The sequence below is a fragment of the Trachurus japonicus genome, chromosome 8 (assembly GCF_045865225.1).
Source record: "Trachurus japonicus isolate A0001 chromosome 8, Traja_1.0".
Taxonomy (NCBI): domain Eukaryota; kingdom Metazoa; phylum Chordata; class Actinopteri; order Carangiformes; family Carangidae; genus Trachurus; species Trachurus japonicus.
In genome coordinates this window covers 12,367,493-12,386,397 of record NC_140914.1, presented here as the reverse complement: position 1 = coordinate 12,386,397, position 18,905 = coordinate 12,367,493, and the positions used below count along the sequence as shown (strand labels likewise).

The window sequence follows — 18,905 nt, the reverse complement described above, 5'->3', positions numbered from 1 at the left end:
AATAGAAATGTGTTCATGTTACAAAGTGTATACAGGGATGTGCAGTTGACTGCATTTGATGGCCAATGCAACACTTTTCCAGATGACATTACATTGGAGCTAAAGCTGAGTGTGGTTTAACTGTTTTGTCCGAGCCGGTTCGCTGGCACCTGACGCTACTGTAACTAACCTGAGCTAACGTATGTTTTAATGTGGCCTTAGACTGGCACTGCAGGTCTAGAAATACCGCAGGACAGATTGTGAACCTCTCGTGTACCTTTGTTTTGGATTGGGTCCAATTTCGTGATACCACAAGGACGAGGTCTGAAAATATAAATGCAATTGCCCCGGACAAAGAACAGACTCGTATTTTCCCTATTAGTTCAAGTGCTTCACATTCCTACAGTGACAACGCGGACACGTTGGTGTTTCCAGAGTCAGGCACATGCCCTTCATTATGTGCATCACTGCCCAGAAGGAAAATAAACACCAATGTTTCAAAAAGGAAACATTTATCTATAAACACAACGTTTTAAGCCGATCAAAGAGGAGTGCATCTGGAGAAGGTAAGAGATCAAGGTAATCTAAAGGTAAATAAACAAACTGGCACAACAGCAAATTATAAAGTTCAGAACCACTGTTTCTGGAAGCTGAAGGATAAAACAACTCCACGTGAACATAAAATGTAGCCGATTATACTGTTATTCGGAGGAGAAAACGCCCACTTTAATCTGAACTGCTACTGAAGTGAACACTTTGCTTCCATCCCCCATCCCCAAGGGTCCCTGCTCTCGGGCTTATTCCTTCACAAGGCTCCCCGGATTTTTTTTTTCTTTCCCTGCTCCTGAAGTTCGAGGGAACAGCAGCGTGAGAGTGACAGGAACAACTACAGTGATGTTTGTGTAAATAAAAAAATCAATTTTACCCCATAACAGACACAAAGGAAGAGGTCAGAGAGAGGATATGAAGAGAAAAGAAAAGTTGCTAGTACCAAAACAAAAAAAACAAACAAAGAAACAAAAAAAAAAAACACCCCTGGAAATATGAGGGGAAAGAAAATGGCATAAAAATAGTGGACCAGTTGCACCAGCATACATTGAACATTTGTGTACAGAAGAGTGAGTCCTTACCCTGCATGGTTTTGCCAAGGCCTTGCCCCAACTTCCAGCCATGTTTCTGAAGCAGCCGGTGTCCGATGTTATCCTAGCAGAGAGAACAGAGGAGAAAAAAACCAAAAATATTCCAATAATAAGAGGAGCTTTTCCCCGTGGGCATGAATCAAAAAACAAACAAAACAAAAACAAAATAAAAAACACTCAGATCACACCATCATCATCAGCACAACCACCACCACCATCACCATCATCATTATCGTCATCCACATCACCTACAGCGTGTAACATCAGTGTCTTCCAGCACAAGGAGTGGTAGTCGGGGGGTGGGGGTGGGGGAGGAGGGGAGATAGAGGGTGGGAGACTGCGAGGAAGGATAGGTTTTTCCACTATGATGAATACATGAGGCTATGTGTAGCCTGTAAAACACAGGATACCCTCCTAAAGTGGGAGTTCAGTTTAAAAAAACTGTAAGAAGAATTGGGCATTAGCATTTCTATTTTATTTTTTTTTGGAGGGGGAGGGGGGTGATAAAGATAGCACATCAAGTCACATCCACTAACTGAGAAGTTAAAGAGGAGGAGGAAGGACAGGGCAATATATGTATCACACGCATACATATATGAACCACTACAGAGCAAGATCTTAGTACACAAAGAAAAGTGACACAAAACAGGTATGGAAATCTTGCATTAACAAAACGAAGACCAGAAACTCCAAGCTTGCTGTGTTCCGTAAACCATGACAAGGGGAGCACCATGAAACATACGCAGCTGTCACAAAAAAATAATATATATATATATAAAAATAGCAAGAGGAAGAGACAGAAGTGGAGCTATTGGGCCTTGGATTACCATTACAAGGCCCAGGGTGGACAGAATATGCACGTGTGAGGAGGGATATGTGGGTGTGCAGGTGAAGAGAGGGAGACATTGTGTGCATGTAGCCCCGTTAGATATACTAGAAATAACTGTTTTGCTGTTCTTGGACAACTCCTGCGTCTCTGGTTGGTTATCAATGGTCTGGTCCCAGCCACCATCACACTTTTGATTTGAAACCATGAATTTATGCTGTTATTGTTCGCATCTCAAAGTTATCATCAGTCGAGATACACTAGATGGCCTTTACAACCTTCAAGGTAGTTTTTACCTCACATGACACATAAAAATGGACCCCCAAAAGTGTGCGACTGCTTGAGACCATCTGCTTAATTCATCTTTTTTTTTTTTTTTTTTTGAACACTTTACTTTCCATGCATGTAAAAGCTATAACAAACACACAACACAACTAACTATGTGTGGACAAGACCTGGCGACTGATAATGAATCAAAGAGGCTCGAGAGGAGTGCAGGAACAAACATAACAGGAATTCCTAGCACACTGTGGGGCCCAATGTGCATGTCTGAGACTGTTATATCACTAGTGTGGGTCAGCAAGAAAATAAAAAAACATTAAGTGAAATGCAAGACCGTCCCACCACTACACACTACAGTACATCCTCAAGCACAAATAAACAGGAAACAATGAGATTTCTTATTAAAAGCAGTGGGGTTTTTTTTTCTGTTGTGATTATAACTATTCCAAGCTTGTCTAACATTCACCAGAGTGCTGCATTCTACCAAAAAACATACAAACCAAACAAAAAGGATATTTATAATCACAGAGATTGACATCAACTTTCACAAACAGAAAGTGAAGGGGTTGGAACAAAACAAAAACAAAAAAAAAAACAGCATGCAGCTTTTTGTTAAAGTGTTTTTTAACAAAAAGGATCGTCGGTGTTAGTAGCGCACTGTGAATGGTACACATACAGAGGGGTGGGGCGGGCTGGGGGTGGTTGTTGTGGTGGTGGGGTGGGGGGTGGAGGGATGGGGTTAACGAAACTCCAACTGTGTTAGTGTCAGGTGGATCAGGCACAGAGAGGGAGGTGATGGCTCAACGGGGCTCAATTAGTTCTCTTTGACAAAAGAGGTGGTCAGGACGGGGATGGGAAGGGGGGGCAGAACAGAGCAGGCTGAGCCATGGTGAAGGTGAGTTTCTAGGGTGGTGGAGGTGAGCTGGGTTTATATGGGTTAGTGCATGTGAAGGGGAGTGGTAGTCACACACACAGCACACACTGCATCTCCGCCCATAAGGTCTTAATTGGGATAAATCATTTGGCTTAATCGTTTTTTGTTTTTGTTTTTCTTCCCTCAATGCCTCGGTGTTTCAGAGCCAACTGTTGCCTTCCTTTGCCCCTTTCACATTTCTGGAAGGGAAAAATACGACGTCAGCTGAGCAAACACGACCAAAAACATCTGGCTGGCCCGATGTTTGTCTCTATTAATACCCATGAGAGCGAGAGGGGCTAAATTGCCTCACTTCCTGTTTCTGAGAGTTTGGTATTTTTTTCCCCCTCCATTTCATGGATGTTTGGGCTGGACGACTGTCACATCCCTTCCGCCGTTAGATAAGATAAGAGAGGAATCTGTTTCTGGGCCTCTTATGGTGGGAAGAGACATAGAGATCAAGTCATTACTAGGACACTGGAGGCTACATTATCATTCCATCAGTGATGTATAGTTTGTCCCTACACAGCGGTTTCTGGACATGTCCTAGGATTGATTGATTAATTAATTAGAAGCTGTGTGGATGGGCAAGTGTTTCCTCCTGCCTGGTGGACAGGACAACATGTCCCCTGACTTCACTGTAAGAAGAAACACTGCAGAATCTGCTGCAGTGAAGAATGCCTCCCCTCCCACCGACATTGGGCATGCTTCTGTCCCTTACTGCAGTATAACTGTGGTGCAACAACACTAGTCTTCTGCACATGAACATTTAGATTAATTCGGAGCTGACGTCTAATGCTTTGGAGCAAGGAGGGGGAATAAAATGCATCTGAGAAATGCTCTTGCTCAGCTTCAACACAATTACAGTTAGCTGACCTGGTTCTCTTTCAGAGGTCCGACCAAGCGAAACATAAACCCTGTGCAGGCTCAGGGAACATAAGCCCTAACTTAAATTAAAACATGTTTCCTCCTACAAATCTCTCACATTTTCAGTTTTATGTCTGTGTAATCTGAAAACAAAATAAAAACAGGAAGGAAGGGCAGGGTTGGATGAGGCACCAGTTGCGACTGCTAAAGAGATCAGTTCAAAATGGGCTCAGGAAAGGTCAGAGGGCGGAGATGAGGCGCAGACTGCATGTTGAACAACAGATGAGTGCACCAAAAGAATAGACAGACAGACGGATGAAAGCAACGACGGCGAGTCCAACAGCAGTGCAAGTGGAGTGAAGGCATTTCCATACGAACCTGGCTTTAAAATACTGGGCTGTCAAAAAAACAGTCACACGTGACACAACGTAAGAAACCGGCCAAACGCTTTCAACTGCAATTCTGCTAGCTTTCTCTAGATCTTAAAAATGCAAATCTCTCTCTCTCTGATTTTAAACAAACATAATACTGTATACAAACAGAAAAGGTAGGCATGTCAATAAATCCACCAACTGACTGTTAATACAGGAGAAAAGAAAAAATAGAAAATGTTATCCAAACAAAAGAGTTCTACAAGAAGGGGTGTTTTTTTTTTTCAAGAGTGCATTGTGCTGTCAGCGGCACAGTGCATGGCAAAAGATGTGGGTAAGGGGAAGTGATATGCAGGGGACCCCACCTAGAGACCTCAGAGTATTTACAACATGTGTTAGTTCAGTCTATACAGCCATTTATATATGTGCAGTATGGGTGTGTCACCAAGTAGATAAAAAAAAAACTGGTGGAGATTACTAAAGAGGATGTAACATGAAGCAGGCGTCCATCTTAGTTACTAAAACTAAACCAACGGACATCAGCTCGGAGGTTTAGCAGCACGTTTTAAAGAGAAGACCGAGACGAGACTCTTTAGGGATCCGTCTCGCAAAAAGTGGGCCGCTGCAGTTACTCATCATCCTTTCTCATGTCCCCGAGGAATGTCTTCTGGCAAGGAGCTGGTAGTGGACGGGCTCTGCTGTCTGCTGCTGCTGCTGCTCATAAACTCTTGCAAGCTCCCTTGTGTTTGATGCTCTGTACATTCCTGCTCCGCCTCAGCTACTGTAGGTGTAACTAAATGGAAACAACTGTCTCTGCGCATCAAAAGGCAGATGACTGAAACAGAAAGCTCCTACTTCCGCAGAAACTGTGTCAGATTTATTGTGCGGGGGATTAAAGATCTTTATCAAACCAAGTGCGTGGGGGACCTGACAGAAAAGCATTAAGGTTCAATTAGGATGATTTAAGTATACAAATTTAAAATACATACTTACCTCTGGCAAGCAAAGGCTTAGCAAAGTTAAGTAAAGACACAAAGATTCAAGAAGTGGTTTAGAGACAAATGTTTTTTTCAGATATTTCTGTGGTTTGATTTTCTGTTAATTTAACTCTAAACATTTGAAGGGCCTTAGCAAAGACCTTTAACTCATTACTCACCGCGATAAGACTGTTAATATGAAAATATAGGGGTCAAAACATGAGAAGGTTTGAGGTTTGACCTTTTCCTTATGTTCTTCTTCACATCTCTGTGGCAGAAGTCTAGCTGTTAACAGGGACAAACAGCTGTGTCAAGTATGGGCCGACTACAATGCCAAAATTTACACACTTCATAGCTCAGTAACAGCTGATACGCCGACACCTAAAATGTCCCCCTTTGTTTTTAGTTCCACTTGATATAACCAACTCCTGCTGGGCTTCAGTAGCTGTATTAGAGATTAATATGAATCATTCCCACTTGAAAAACAAGAAATGAATCTTCCTGTAGCCTGTGAACATGTGTTTCTCATCTGTATGTGTGCTTTCTGTGGCTCTGAGGCTGCCCGCTGCATATCGCTCTGGGACGGGGGTCAGGTAAGGAGAAGAGGGAGAAGGGGAAGGTTTGAGGGACTGGAGGTGGGGCAGGAAACGTGGGAGGAATGAGTCTGGGGAGGGAAAACTGTAGTAGTGATTAGGACAGAGTGTGGAGAGGAAATAGTACTGAATGCTACCAAGTTAACACATGCAATGCAAAAACAATGTTAGAGAGAATGAGCAAAAGATCAAAGGGGGAAAGAGAGAAAGAGAAAAAAGATCCCAATAAAGTACCACAGACCTCTAGCTGCCTATAGATCACACACAATAAGTGGCAGGTGAGGGGCTCCGAGAGGCTGGGCCGAAGCATTCACCAACAGCTCCAACATGTAACACGTGTGGACAACTGCCACATACCCTCCCACCTTAGAGGTTGCACTAAGGAGGCAGGGGCACTCCTGTTTTCCTACTGGTCTATCTCACATTATATGTTAATCTGTGTGTTTTATTATGTAAAACTAAATATTCAGTATTATTTCACATGTAAATCCTGCTTGAAAGTTTACTGCACAGATTTTGAGGTTAAGCCAGAATAGATTAACTTTGACCTGTCCTGTACATATTTCTATATTTTCCCTTTTTGAAAAAGGAAGATGAACTGTTATGTAGGGCTGTCGCGGTAACCGCAAAAATGAAATATCGCGATATTAAGAATCCCACTGCGCTGCATTCTGGGCCACCGCCATCACCGCATGTGACCCGATGTGACCTGATCTCACCACGATGGCGGTTGCGCTGGTATCAAAACAAAATATTACTTCGCCTCTTTGGGAGCATTTCGGCTTTCAGCCAAATGAAAAGGGGGAGCCAGCCAATTTAAATGAGGCAATCTGTAAGATCTGCGGCAAAACGGTTCAAGTAAAACGAGGAAACACAACGAATTTAAGGGCTCACCTAGCAAGCTACCATCCAGCTACTGCGGCGCGGCTGCCGCCGCCTCCTGCCACACAGAGTCGCGGAGCAGCTCATGCCGGAGCCAGCCGACAGCTTGGAGTCGGCGAAGCCTTTGCTCGAGTCGGCAAGTACAGCAGAGACAGTGACAGACATAAACGCCTAACAGGCGCTGTTACGCGATATCTGGTTGAGGAGATGGTGCCGTTTGCCACCGTGGAGAAACCTGCATTCAAGTCGCTGCTCCAGAAATTTGACAAGCAATATGAGTTGCCAGGGAAAACCTACTTCTCAGAAACTGCGGTGCCGAAAATGTACAATACAGTTAGAGCATCGGTTCAGAGTGAGCTCAAAAGTGTGGACTTTTTCTCTGCCACCACTGACATGTGGTCAAGTGTGAATATGACTCCTTACATGAGTCTAACTGTACATTACCTGACCACAGACTGGACTCTTAAATCACGCTGCCTCGAAACAGTGTTTATGCCCCAGAATCACACATCCGACAACATCGCAGAGGCTCTACGCAGCGCGTTTGATGAGTGGTCCCTGGATGAGAAGAAGCTGGCGTGCATAACGACGGATAACGGGGCAAACATCGCCGCAGCAGTGAGAAAATTGAGCTGGACGTGGCTGAACTGCTTCGGACATAATTTACACCTGGCAGTGACAAACGCAATGGGAAGCGTTAAAGATCGCACATCCCGAGCAATGGGTCTGTGCCACACTTTAGTGGGTGCGTTCTCCCAGAGCTGGCTGAAGAGGAGGGATCTGGTGAAAGCGCAAGCGGAGCTCCAAATCCCGCAACACGGGCTCATAATGGTAAATTTGCTTTCACAAGTTATATTTATGATCTCATTGTAACCCACTGTAAGTCCATTTAATAACACAATTATCATTGAGCCTCCATATTATGATTTCTCAAAATAAACACCTACGGTAGTTAGAACGCCCTTGCAGGCTATTTTCCCGTCTTGCTGTGATTATTTAGCTATATATAGCCCTTTTTAAATCATTAGATCATGGGCCCAATAAGTTTACTAAAAAATGTGAATACTGTGAATATGAATGATCTTTTAAAATGTTGTCTGAAATTCATAAAACATAGATGCAGCCTAAATAGCTTTTTGAGATGCTTAAAAAATATTTTTCGTTTAGAAAAAAATACACTGAAACGAAAAAATTATGTTAAATGTTGACTTTTAATTATAGATATTAATTATTAAAGAATACTAATAAGCAGGTGTAATTTCAGTTCAATAATTATACGGCCATTACTCCGTCCATGCAGGACTGTCCAACAAGATGGGGCTCCAAACAAAAAATGGTGGACCGAGTTTTGGAGCAAATCCCCGCCATAAAAAGAGTGCTGGATGATCGGCGGCATCAGCATCTCATCCCCAGCTGGCAGGACATTGCAGTTTTGGAGTCGGTGAGCGCGGCATTAAAGCCAGCGGCTGAATTTACGGATCTGCTGTCTGGCGAGAACTATGTCACGGTCTCATCCATTAAACCTGTCCTGAAACTCCTCACTGAAGATGTTTTAAAACCGTCAGACGAGGACACCACTCTGACCTCGGACATCAAGCGGAAGATGTGCAGTGTTCTCGAGGAGAAGTACAGACCAGCTGCTCTTCAAAAAACTTTGGCAAAGTCCTGCTTGCTGGACCCAAGATATCGGGGCAACAATTTCGATGATGATGCGGAGGAGGAGACAAAATGCGCGCTGATCGAGGAGATATTAGACATGGAACACGGAGGGAGCGGTGCCAGTGCGTCAGCTGCTGCACAGCCAGAGTCCTTGGCGCAGACAGCGGTGCCACCAGCGGCAAAAAAAAAAACGCTCGGAGACCTGCTGAAGTCACGGACAAGCACGTCTGCAACCGTCCCGAAGAGAGCCAGAGCCGACCTGGAGCTCACTCGCTACCTGCAGGAGGAACCCACCGATCCTAATGAAAACCCCCTGGCATGGTGGCGCAACAACCAGGAGAGATTTCCCTTGCTCTCCACAGTCGCACGCAAGTACATGTGTATTTGCGCAACGAGCGCACCATCCGAGAGGGTGTTCAGTGTCGCTGGAAATGTTGTCACCCCTCTCAGATCCTCTCTCAAACCACATAAGGTTAATATGTTGGTTTTCCTTGCGCGTAACAAGGACATGACCGAGCTATAAATCATCGTCCTTTTTGTGTGTGTGAATGTGAAATTGTAGTGCCTGGTAGTTGGTACATCTCATTTTGTATACTTAATTTTAAAAAAACAAAACAAGCAGGCACTTGTTTTTTATTTCAGTAAGATACTGCAACAAAATTTGCATTTAAAAGTTCAGCCTTCTCCTGAATTTTGTTAAGTTCAATCAGTAGGAGAAACGACGTGCATATTGCACAGATCTCGCATGTGCCGTTATTGCCCTTTGATCTGCATTCAATAAAATAAAAAGTGTTATAAAATTGCCATGTCTTTTTTTATAACCGTTTTTAAATGTGTAGGCGCCATGTTTCAGAGGAAATATTGCAATGAGTTTAGTAATTTAGTAATTAACAAACGAATTTGCTAGATAGATTTAAAAAAAAAAAAAAAAAAAAAAAAAGATGGTGCAATAATATCGCACACCGCGATATTGGGCCGCCCTGACTCACCGCAGGGGGAATTCCTCAACCGTGACAGCCCTACTGTTATGTTTATATTATTTTCTATTATGGTGATAAACAGTTGTAATCTGTGATCATTTTTAATGTTCGGCTGCCTCATGGATACTAAAGTCTGCCACCTTACTTCTTCTAAGGGAGAAAACACCAGGTGTGCAAGCAGTACTATTGGTGACTAAGTGATAGTCGACGGCACCTCGGATGTGGCCGTTTTTCCACGGATGTGTGAAGAACTGTGTGATGCTGCGGCGCGGTCCTCAGCGCCCCTCCACAAATAATAGCGCAGGAGCTAAAAAAGAGCCACTCAAGCCGGGTGAGCAGGCCACCTCTCTCCCTTCCTCCTCTCCCTCCCTCCCCACCACCCACACACAGTGGGCTGTGCATGTGAGAAAGTGCGTCAGACCTAAAACTCGACCAGGATGAATTTTAATGTTCACGGTTCACTGGATTCTCCCTATGAACACATGTTCAGACTACAGATATAATCTCACTGTGTGATACATAAGGAAAGCATATGGAAATGGTGTTTTTAGCTTTCTGTAAGAAACATGGAAATTAGGGATGACCTAAAAACCACACAAGATCAAGAGCTGATAATATTTAGAATTTGCATTCAGTGGAATAAATATGTAAAAAGCTGTTGGGTCTCATTAAATTTGTCCTGTAGAAAAATTAATGTTTTGCATATGCCTTTTTATCTATGATACCAAGAGTCATATACAGTACTTACAGTGTAAACTTTATCATGTCTTTTTAGGAAAAACTGCCTTTTTCTGTGCTGGTTATATATATATTTATGCTCAGTACATCTGCCGCAGACTGAAAAAGACAAGGTTCAGAGAAGGTCGTTCTTTTGATCTGCATCTGGCTGCTGAATGGATCTGATTGGCCAACAAGGTGCATTCATGACGCTGAGGAGAGGTGACCCGCCACTGTGGAGGTAAGAGGAGTTTCGGGCCTGCTCACCACGGTGCTTCAGAGACAGAGGAGGGGATGGAGAAAAGTGGGAAAGACAGAATGAAAAGAGCTGCCTGCGCTATTATTGATGTGCCTCTTCAGCGAAAAATGCAGTCCCAGTTGCACAAGCACCATGCCAGCACAGAATGACAGAGGGTACTGTACACCGAATCACTGTGTAGTAGGGAGGGAGCGAGAGAGAAAACAGAGGTTGAGAGAGAAGAGAGAAAAGATGTAGAGAGTGTGACAGTAGTGAAACAGAAAGAGAGAGAGAGATAGAGAGTGAGAAAGAGAGAGAGAGAGAGATAGTCAGAGAAGCGTTACAAGGACCCTAAAGATAGGAGTAAGAAAGCAGAGCGTGCAAATACAAACCGGGTCATTGCTGCTTAGCTAATAGGGGCCAATTCGCTGCAGGAGAGAAATGTCGAACACCCCAAGTTGTGTACAATAAGATAACTGTCCTATAGACACAAACACTATAAACTAACACATGAATTCTAAAGCTACATAGACACACACTCACTCAAGCACAAATGTACCCATTCACACCATCTAATGTGTGCTCTCTTGTACACTAAATGAAGTGGAATAAGCACTGCCTTTGTTTGTGTTTTTTGGAGCCACTAAAAAAAATAAAATCAGCTTTATAACTGTAAAGTACCTAATTAGGCTGTTTTTAACTCCAAATTCAAGTGAGATTATATTGTTTGTCCTTGTTCACTGTGATTAGAAAGAGACTGAATATTTATAAGACAGATCTTTAGTTTATCATACTGTAGAAAAATAAGAAAGCTCCAGCTGAATCTAATATCCAAGATAAAATCTGGTCATTACCAAACATGGATTTTCCATTTGAGTGAATTTATAAAATGTGTGCAGTGTGCACAAACAGCTCATGTATTTAGACAACAGCCATTAACGTCAGTGCTTTATCCACCTCATGATTTCAGAGTCGTCTCATCTCAGTGCTAAGATGACTAACAAATGACTAATGGGAGACTCATACAAAAAATCAAACTTTTATCTGTAAGCTCTACAAATAGACAAGAAAAGATCTAGCATATGTATAAATATTTTAACTGTCACACAGGAAATGGAATAGGCAGAGGACATGGGAGGTGGAGGGATGGGGAGGGGGGCTTTAAGGGAATTAATAGACATGAGACATGTGATTCTACAGGTTACGTGGCAAGTGTGTTCAAGAAAACACTGGATGCATCTACATGGACAGAATGAATGGAGTAAAAAAAGGTGTGGTTCTTATTCCTCCCTGGACCAATCATATCCACTCTCACAGCTGGTCCAATGGTTCAGGATGATGGATGTGGCCTTACCGATTCGATGGGCTTGTCCAAGGATGCCTGCTCCAACTCCAGCTGGCCCTCTTCATACTGGTCAAAGTGATTCCCACCCTGTGGGACACACATTTCAGAAACACATCAGAGCATTGGCTTAAAAGACTGGCAGTACTACAACCTGTTGACTAACAGATGAGTAATCAGCAACTTTTGTGATGGTTGTTTCATCAGTCCTTTTCCTAGATTTTTACAAAGGAAATTTTTCATTCATTTTTGAGTTACAAATATGACGATTGCACTCTGCAGGGAGGCCTGCCAGCTGCCTGTCATTTGCAATGAATAATGCTAATTCATACTGAGTAATAGCAGCTAGACCATGCCATATTTCCAACATGTAATTGCATGTTTGCAGTGACACAACAGACAGAATGATAAAAACATGTTACGACTGGAAATGTGTGACTGTGTTTGTCCCTTTACTTCTGTCATAACTAATCCTGTTTTTCTGTCATCTACAATTTACAAGTATTGTAACCAAATTTCAGCAAGGGAACATTTTTTTTAAAGCCACAGTTGAAAATTTACTTGACATGGTTGCTTTCTCTTCCTTTATTTCTTGGTATGTGTATTCCAGCAGTGACAGCAGAGGGAGGATGCCCTCGGGCTATTTGTAGTCTGAATTTGGAGCAAAACTTTACATGTACAAACTGAGCATTTATGTCCATGCCCTGGGTGGGACAGGGCAGAGGCGGTGAGTAACTGGCCTGCTACCCCGACCAAAAGGAGTGTGTTTATAGAGCTGTTTCTGCTCGGAGACAGATGGCTTCCTCTCCTCTGCAGCAGAGGAGAGATGAAGGTCATGTTTGTGGGTCTGTTTTCTCCTGACCTTCACACTAGTAGAAAACTGAAAAGATACCAGAAATAGTCCATGCTGTTTTATTATTAACTAGCAGCTTGCTTGCAGCTACTGGTATTATTAGGGCATGTGTTGGCAACAAAATCTGAATTAACATATTATGACACACAGGGGTTTATTTATGTCTTGGGTTGAAACATGAACAGCAGGATATTTACTTTGCTTTCTCTGCACTTTGCAGCATTTTCTGATTATTCTGTTTAACGGCGATGCAAACATTCCTGTAAAAACACAATGGTTACATGCCGGGTCGGGCCACGCAAGAGGCTTTACCCACCACCACATTCTCTGGGGAATCTGGTTTTGCAGAGATAAGCAACTGCTCAAATCAGCCCCACAATAATGAGGTGATTTGATGCCACACTGGCAGTCATTAATTCAGATGAAACAGGCCCCTGCATCAGCATGAATGAAGGCAGGGATTATGAGGAGAGGAGATGCCGGGGAAGAGCAGAGGATTTCTTATGAGCAAATCAATGCCCCCCCCCCTCCCTCTCTCCCTTGTCTCTGCCTCATGGCTCTATGCTCAGACCACTTAATGTGCTATCAGCAGCACAGCCCCCCCCCCCCCCCCTACCACAATAACTCCACTTATTTTCACTCTTGCTTGCCCCCCCCCCCCCCCCCCCTCATGGTGCATGGAAATGATCTTTGCTCTGACCTCTGTTCTGCATTAAACTGTAAATTTCCATCTGTGTGACAACTGCGAGGTGGACGCTTCACCCCCCCCCCCACCCCCCATTAGGAAATGGGAGAGCTGCTGCTGGCACACTGTGTGGATGCTCATAAATTTCCTGGTGCGTTTCTGCAGCTCAGGATTAGCCACATGCTACAACTCCAACACCGATGTAAATCAAGAGAGCTGTTGGACTGGTTTGCGCGTTAGATATTAGGTAGTCCATCTGTGGGTGTTTTCTGCACCGTGTTGCTTGGCAGCGAGCTTCAAGTCCATGGAGTGAGTGAGAAACTTTCTGAATACTGAGCATATGAATGCCCTCACTGCAGATCTCACACACAGAGCCTCTACTGTGCTAAGCTGGAGCTGCCCTCAACAGACTCATTCAGACCACACACACCAATTCACCTCTCACTGACAAAATAGGAGAATACCGAGTTCCCACTGGGCACCAACACTGTGGGTGTAAAGGACAAAACACAAACCATTTTTACAAACTGCTCCTTCTATACATGTTTTAACTTGTCATGGGTGGCAATTGCAACAGCGGTTAACTAATTCACCACAACCTTACTGCAGCAAATAGTAAGCTACTTCTAAACCAAACAGCATGACATAGCCTATATTCAGCAAAACATCTATTTAGTTTCTTTTACAATGACACCACTGTGACCCTATATGCAATAAACCAAAATGCCTTCAGCCCAAGCCAAAAAAGCATCACCGGCAGCATCACTGTCAGAAACGCTTCCTTTATTTTTAGTGGGACAGAAATGATAAAACAAAATGTTGTTATCAAATATAAGGAAGAGGGGGACTAAATAAACAGAGGAAGTCAGGCACTTCCCTCTGGGTTTGTATTTAAATTACTCACCCGCGACCTTAATCTGACCTGACCATCACTGTTGTTAAAGCAGCTCTCCACTACTTCCTTCACTACTCCCCAAAACAAAGCGCTAACAGTCACACTGATGACAGACAGTGGGGATTAAGAGCGGATACATTTAATATCCAGATATTAAGCGATTGCATTCATAAGGTTTATACAGAATAATATACATTCATTTCACACAGATTCAGACTATTGAGTAATGACAACATTGCCTGAAAAGCCACACCAGACCCCATGTTAACTCAAAATTCTTTGTTTAAGGCTAGTTTTATACGATAAATCCACTATATATATATATATAATACTGCAAATATTGTGTGATAACTTATTTTGACACATTAACTTGTATCAGACCACGTGTGCAGCAGAATGACGCCAAAGGTTCAGGTGTCTGTGTTGGCAATCATCCACTCTGCGGAAGCGTCCCTGAACCCGACACTAAATCACAATTACAATCATCGATGCTACATGAAGTTTCATTTTTAGAGGCAGTTGGTAGATTAGCCAAAAATGATTTTATGTGAAGATGCAGGAAATTCCCTTGAATTAAAAACCTGTTAGGTGGCTAAAAAACAAGGATGGATACAAAGCATGCCTTATGCTGGTTAAAGCAGAGGTATTATGATATCATCTGAGGAATTCAAGGAAATTACCTTTGATGAATGACACAATGGTTTAAGCGAGAAACAAACTCTAGTAACAAACTGCAAATATGGATCAAGTTTATTTTTATAGTCTTGCCAGGAACAATGTGTTTGGCTTTTTTTCTGGGTGTGGTCATAGATCTCAGATAGGCAAGTGAAAAACAAACGGCTCATAGATGGGTTGTGACATTCAGCAACTCGGCTCTGGCACCAGTGTTACAATCCCGACCTGAAATAATGTTATTGTCACAAAAGTGAGTAATCCATGTGCAATGGTGACATAATTATTAGTACAACTTGTGAACATACGTAACATCTTACGAATGCAGCATAATAACGACATCTTTTAAAATCCTAATAGTTTCAAATGAAGAAGGACCCATGTTCAACTTTAAGTATAAACAATTATTTCATCACCATTTAACCAGGTGATTGTTTTTAAGATAATTTATATCCATTAACACGCAAGTTAAAACTTAATACCCACAATGCCTTCTTCAAATGACTAACATCCCACAATTCAAATATTAAATCTTAAAATCCTCTTTGTCAAAGAAAAACAACAAATTTTCACATCTAAGGAGCTGATTGGCAATAACTGATGTCAAATTTCGCTTAAACAATAATGTGATAATCGAAATTAAAATGAAATGTCTGTTTCAAGCAAGTGCTTGCTCGACAAATCTTCCCAGCTCAGGGGCTGTTTTTGTGTTCACAGAGCACCTGACTATGGTGTTACGACAGTCTTAAAAATTTGAACTTTTCCTATGACTTGCGTTTAATAATAAACAAAATCAAGGCGTAGTAAATCACACGGGAAACATCAAGCAATACAGAAAGATAGGTCACAAAATGTATGCTGATTTTAGAGGGGGAAAATATAGCAAAATGAGCGACAAGGACATGTTTGTTTATCTTAAAAAGAACACTCGTCACACAGTTGTGCAGTATTTTTGCTAGTGGGGAGTTAACCTAGATTATTAGGGGTTAATTTCACGCAATACAGCCACAAGTAGGTCAACATATAGCCGCCTGGGTTAATTTAAACGTGCTAACTAGCCGCGGTGGTCGCACTGTAGTTGTCAAAATGATACAGCCGTTTCTACCCAATGCATTTACACGTTAGCTACGTGCTAACTAGCTAGCCACCTAGCTAGCTATTCATCGGTAGCATATGTCGATAAATATCCAGTATACCCAAGGTCACTAACGAGCTAATTGGACTTCAGTGCCTATTTAGCTGTTGCTCATTTGAGAATATATATTGTTGTTAGCGATGTTACACCCCATACGATATGATAGGTGTCCAATATAGCACGCAAACACTGAGGGAAGTTAAATTCAAAAGAACCGCAGCGCACTAGCGTTAGCTCCGTTAGCTTGCAGTGCTAGCGAGCGACATCTGCACCGAAATGCACGATGCCGTTTGGACTATAATGCATCCACTGTCCAACTGCGTTGACGTCCGTATATGCGTGTGTAAAGGAGCACCCCGGCTGTATATTCTTTTTTTTAAAAAGCTGTGCAAATATCCTCTTGTTTAACGTGGTGCATTACCTGGAAATCACGCTCTTCGTTGAACCTAGAAAATCTGTCGGCCATTTTCTCTGAACACAGCAGCGGCAGCAGCAGCAGCGGCGGCTTCTCTGCTCGCTCAGTCCGTGTCCGTCCGACAGAAACGCGCTGTCTGCTGCGCTGCTGCTGGTGGTGGTGGTGGTGGTGGTGGTGATGGTGATGCGCACTCCGCAACCAATTCACTCTCTGTGAACTGACATCTCACTAACACTTTCCACCAGGATGTTATAATGTTGCCCATGGGAATTCAGTTCAGCCATGGTAATGATGCAGTTTTCTATCATTTATGTTTACAGTCTTGATCTATTGATAGACCGTATAGATAAGATAGTGCGTGTAACAAGAGTGGCCAAAACAGGCAACTGCTCGGTCCCCACAGATCTTTAGGGGCCCAAAACGAACATATGTCAGCTCCTTTGTTCATTTGTTTATTTGCAATTTGGTCTTTATGACAAATTCCTTATAATTGTTATTATTATTATCATTATATTATTATTATTAGACAGCAACTACTCTGTGTACGGATTGATTGATTGATTGATTGATTGATTGATTGATTGATTGATTGATTGATTGATTGATTGATTAGGCCTATATTAAAAACTGCATAAATACATTTTGGATCAGACCTCAAACCCTGCCCGCCATCACCATTAATTGTGCCAGGTGAGTGCCCTGAATCCTCATAGACTTAATTAAATAAAATAAATACATAAAATAAAACTACTTTACTTGCTGGATTGTTTTTGCCCCTGCAGCTTTTCCTGTTCTTGTGGCATACTGTGTAATTTGGACTTCTGCTCAGTGCACCTTTATGTAATGGTTTATCCAACTCTGCAGACACACAAATGCTTTCAAATAAACATTTACATTTCAAGAGTAAATGAGTGAAAGCTCCTCTTGAGCTTGTTTTGTTTGAATAAAACACCTCTGTTGTTGTTGTTTACCTGTAAATTCCCTCGGCTTTTGTTCTCACATGCCAAAACAAGAAGACATCCAGAGATTTTACATGGAACTGAAAAAGAGGAAATTATTAGATGATTTAATGTCCTCTTTGACACATAGGCTACCACAGACATTACAGCACATTTCTGCAGAAGAGACCTATGGTAATCTAAGAAACTGACATTTACTTTTTTTCAGAATTTATCAAACTAATCTAGCTGATGATAATTGCTTAATGACATGATGACTTCATGAAAAGTTGTGCAGTGTGAAAGGCAATTGGCAAACACTCATTCCCTACTCATAAACTAGTACAGCATAGGAACATTCGTGTTCATGACCAATGTTCAGATTATGTAAGACATTAATATTTATGAAGTGATATTTTCAGTGGTTTATGTAATAATAGATAATTATCATCTCTCTGAGTGCACCTCAGAGAGAGGATGCATATTAATCAGAGTAACAGTGTGTGCAGCCTTCAGTCTGTAGTTTATGACTCCATCTTGTGGTTGTTTTGTTTCAGTGCAAAGGTGTTTTGATCTTTGCAGGTGAAATGTCTAAAGAGAAAAAGCAACACTCAAGATATTCAAAGGAAGAAAAATAACTAACAAGAAAAATCAAATAAAGAATCAAATAATAGCTACAATTTGGTCACTAAGGTACTATTGAGAAGATCAAATAAAAAATAAAAAAATTAAACACATGTCCTTTGACTGGATAAACTGGGCTAAAGTAGGCCTACTATCGATTATTCATTGTAACAGTGAAAACAATGCCAGTCATACCTATAATGTGTTACCAATAAAATATTACAGTAATGATAATAATGACCATTTGTTGCAGCGGCAGATCTGGATCCTCCTGCTCCAAAACAGACATACCTGCTGAATGAGGACAGTCAGGTCAAATGCAGAGTAAATAGGGGATGGATCAGGACTCACCTGGGCCATCCCTAACTATATAAGCCTTATTAAAGAGGACAGTTTTAAACTTGATCTCGTAGAGAGGGAGTCTGTCTCTTGAACCTGCATGGTCACACATGAGATAGGTATCATAGCAGTGTCTCTAACCCATCTTAGAAACTTTACAAACCACAAGACCTGCATGTTGGGAGTGACACTATAGGTTTTGTGTGAATACTCTCAGCTGCTTGTTAATAGGTGCATTTCTAATGCAGGAGCCTGTACTATCATTCATATCTGTCTGTGAAGCTGAGTGTGGTCCGTGTTTTTTTTTTTTGCTTGACATTCAGTCTGTTGGAAAGTCAAAGGCAGAAGTTACAATGTTACAAGTTACAAAGAATTTGCTATCTTTGTCTGTTTTATGTTTGAAAATGACAATTAATCTATAATGACGATCAAAGCAGATTGATTTAGCCTATAAATTGCTGCAGGTAGGCTATAGATAAAATAATCAATTAAGGATCAAATTATTTGTTGATGATAAGTTATAGCAGCGTCTGACCATCATGGCTTTATGGAGACAATTTTGGATTTTGAATTGTTCTTGATTT

The 18,905-nt window shown here is 42.0% G+C and overlaps 2 protein-coding genes across 9 annotated transcripts in view; one reads left to right on the top strand and one right to left on the bottom strand.

Moving 5' to 3' along the window:
- The window catches only part of gpatch8 (G patch domain containing 8), a 30,942-nt gene extending 14,386 nt beyond the window's left edge, over positions 1-16,556 (bottom strand). For 3 of the 8 annotated variants that reach the window (XM_085783877.1, XM_085783873.1, XM_085783874.1), the window contains exons 1-3: positions 16,427-16,556; positions 11,778-11,855; positions 1,110-1,182 (exon numbers count right to left, since the gene is read on the bottom strand). Coding sequence is in view for 4 of the 8 variants with exons in the window: in XM_085783873.1 (XP_085639999.1) it covers positions 1,110-1,182; positions 11,778-11,855; positions 16,427-16,471 (196 nt within the window). In the remaining 4 variants the exon portion in view is untranslated. Of the gene's footprint in view, positions 1-1,109; positions 4,404-10,815; positions 10,852-11,777; positions 11,856-16,426 lie in introns of all 8 variants that reach the window. The other 5 variants (XM_085783880.1, XM_085783875.1, XM_085783879.1 and 2 more) reach the window with 3 other exon arrangements.
- Positions 6,798-9,011, top strand: LOC146982743 (E3 SUMO-protein ligase ZBED1-like). The gene is made up of 2 exons (XM_085785531.1): positions 6,798-7,660; positions 8,130-9,011. The coding sequence occupies exons 1-2, from the start codon at positions 7,037-7,039 to the stop codon at positions 9,009-9,011; spliced, it is 1,506 nt and encodes a 501-aa protein (XP_085641657.1). The 5' UTR covers positions 6,798-7,036.
- Positions 16,557-18,905: the final 2,349 nt, after the last annotated feature.

Bases quoted from the DNA above. Each gene is read 5' to 3' on its own strand.
- LOC146982743 (XM_085785531.1), top strand. From the start codon at position 7,037: ATGGTGCCGTTTGCCACCGTGGAGAAACCTGCATTCAAGTCGCTGCTC. The intron at 7,661-8,129 runs GTAAATTTGCTT...CCGTCCATGCAG, and splicing joins CGCAACACGGGCTCATAATG to GACTGTCCAACAAGATGGGG.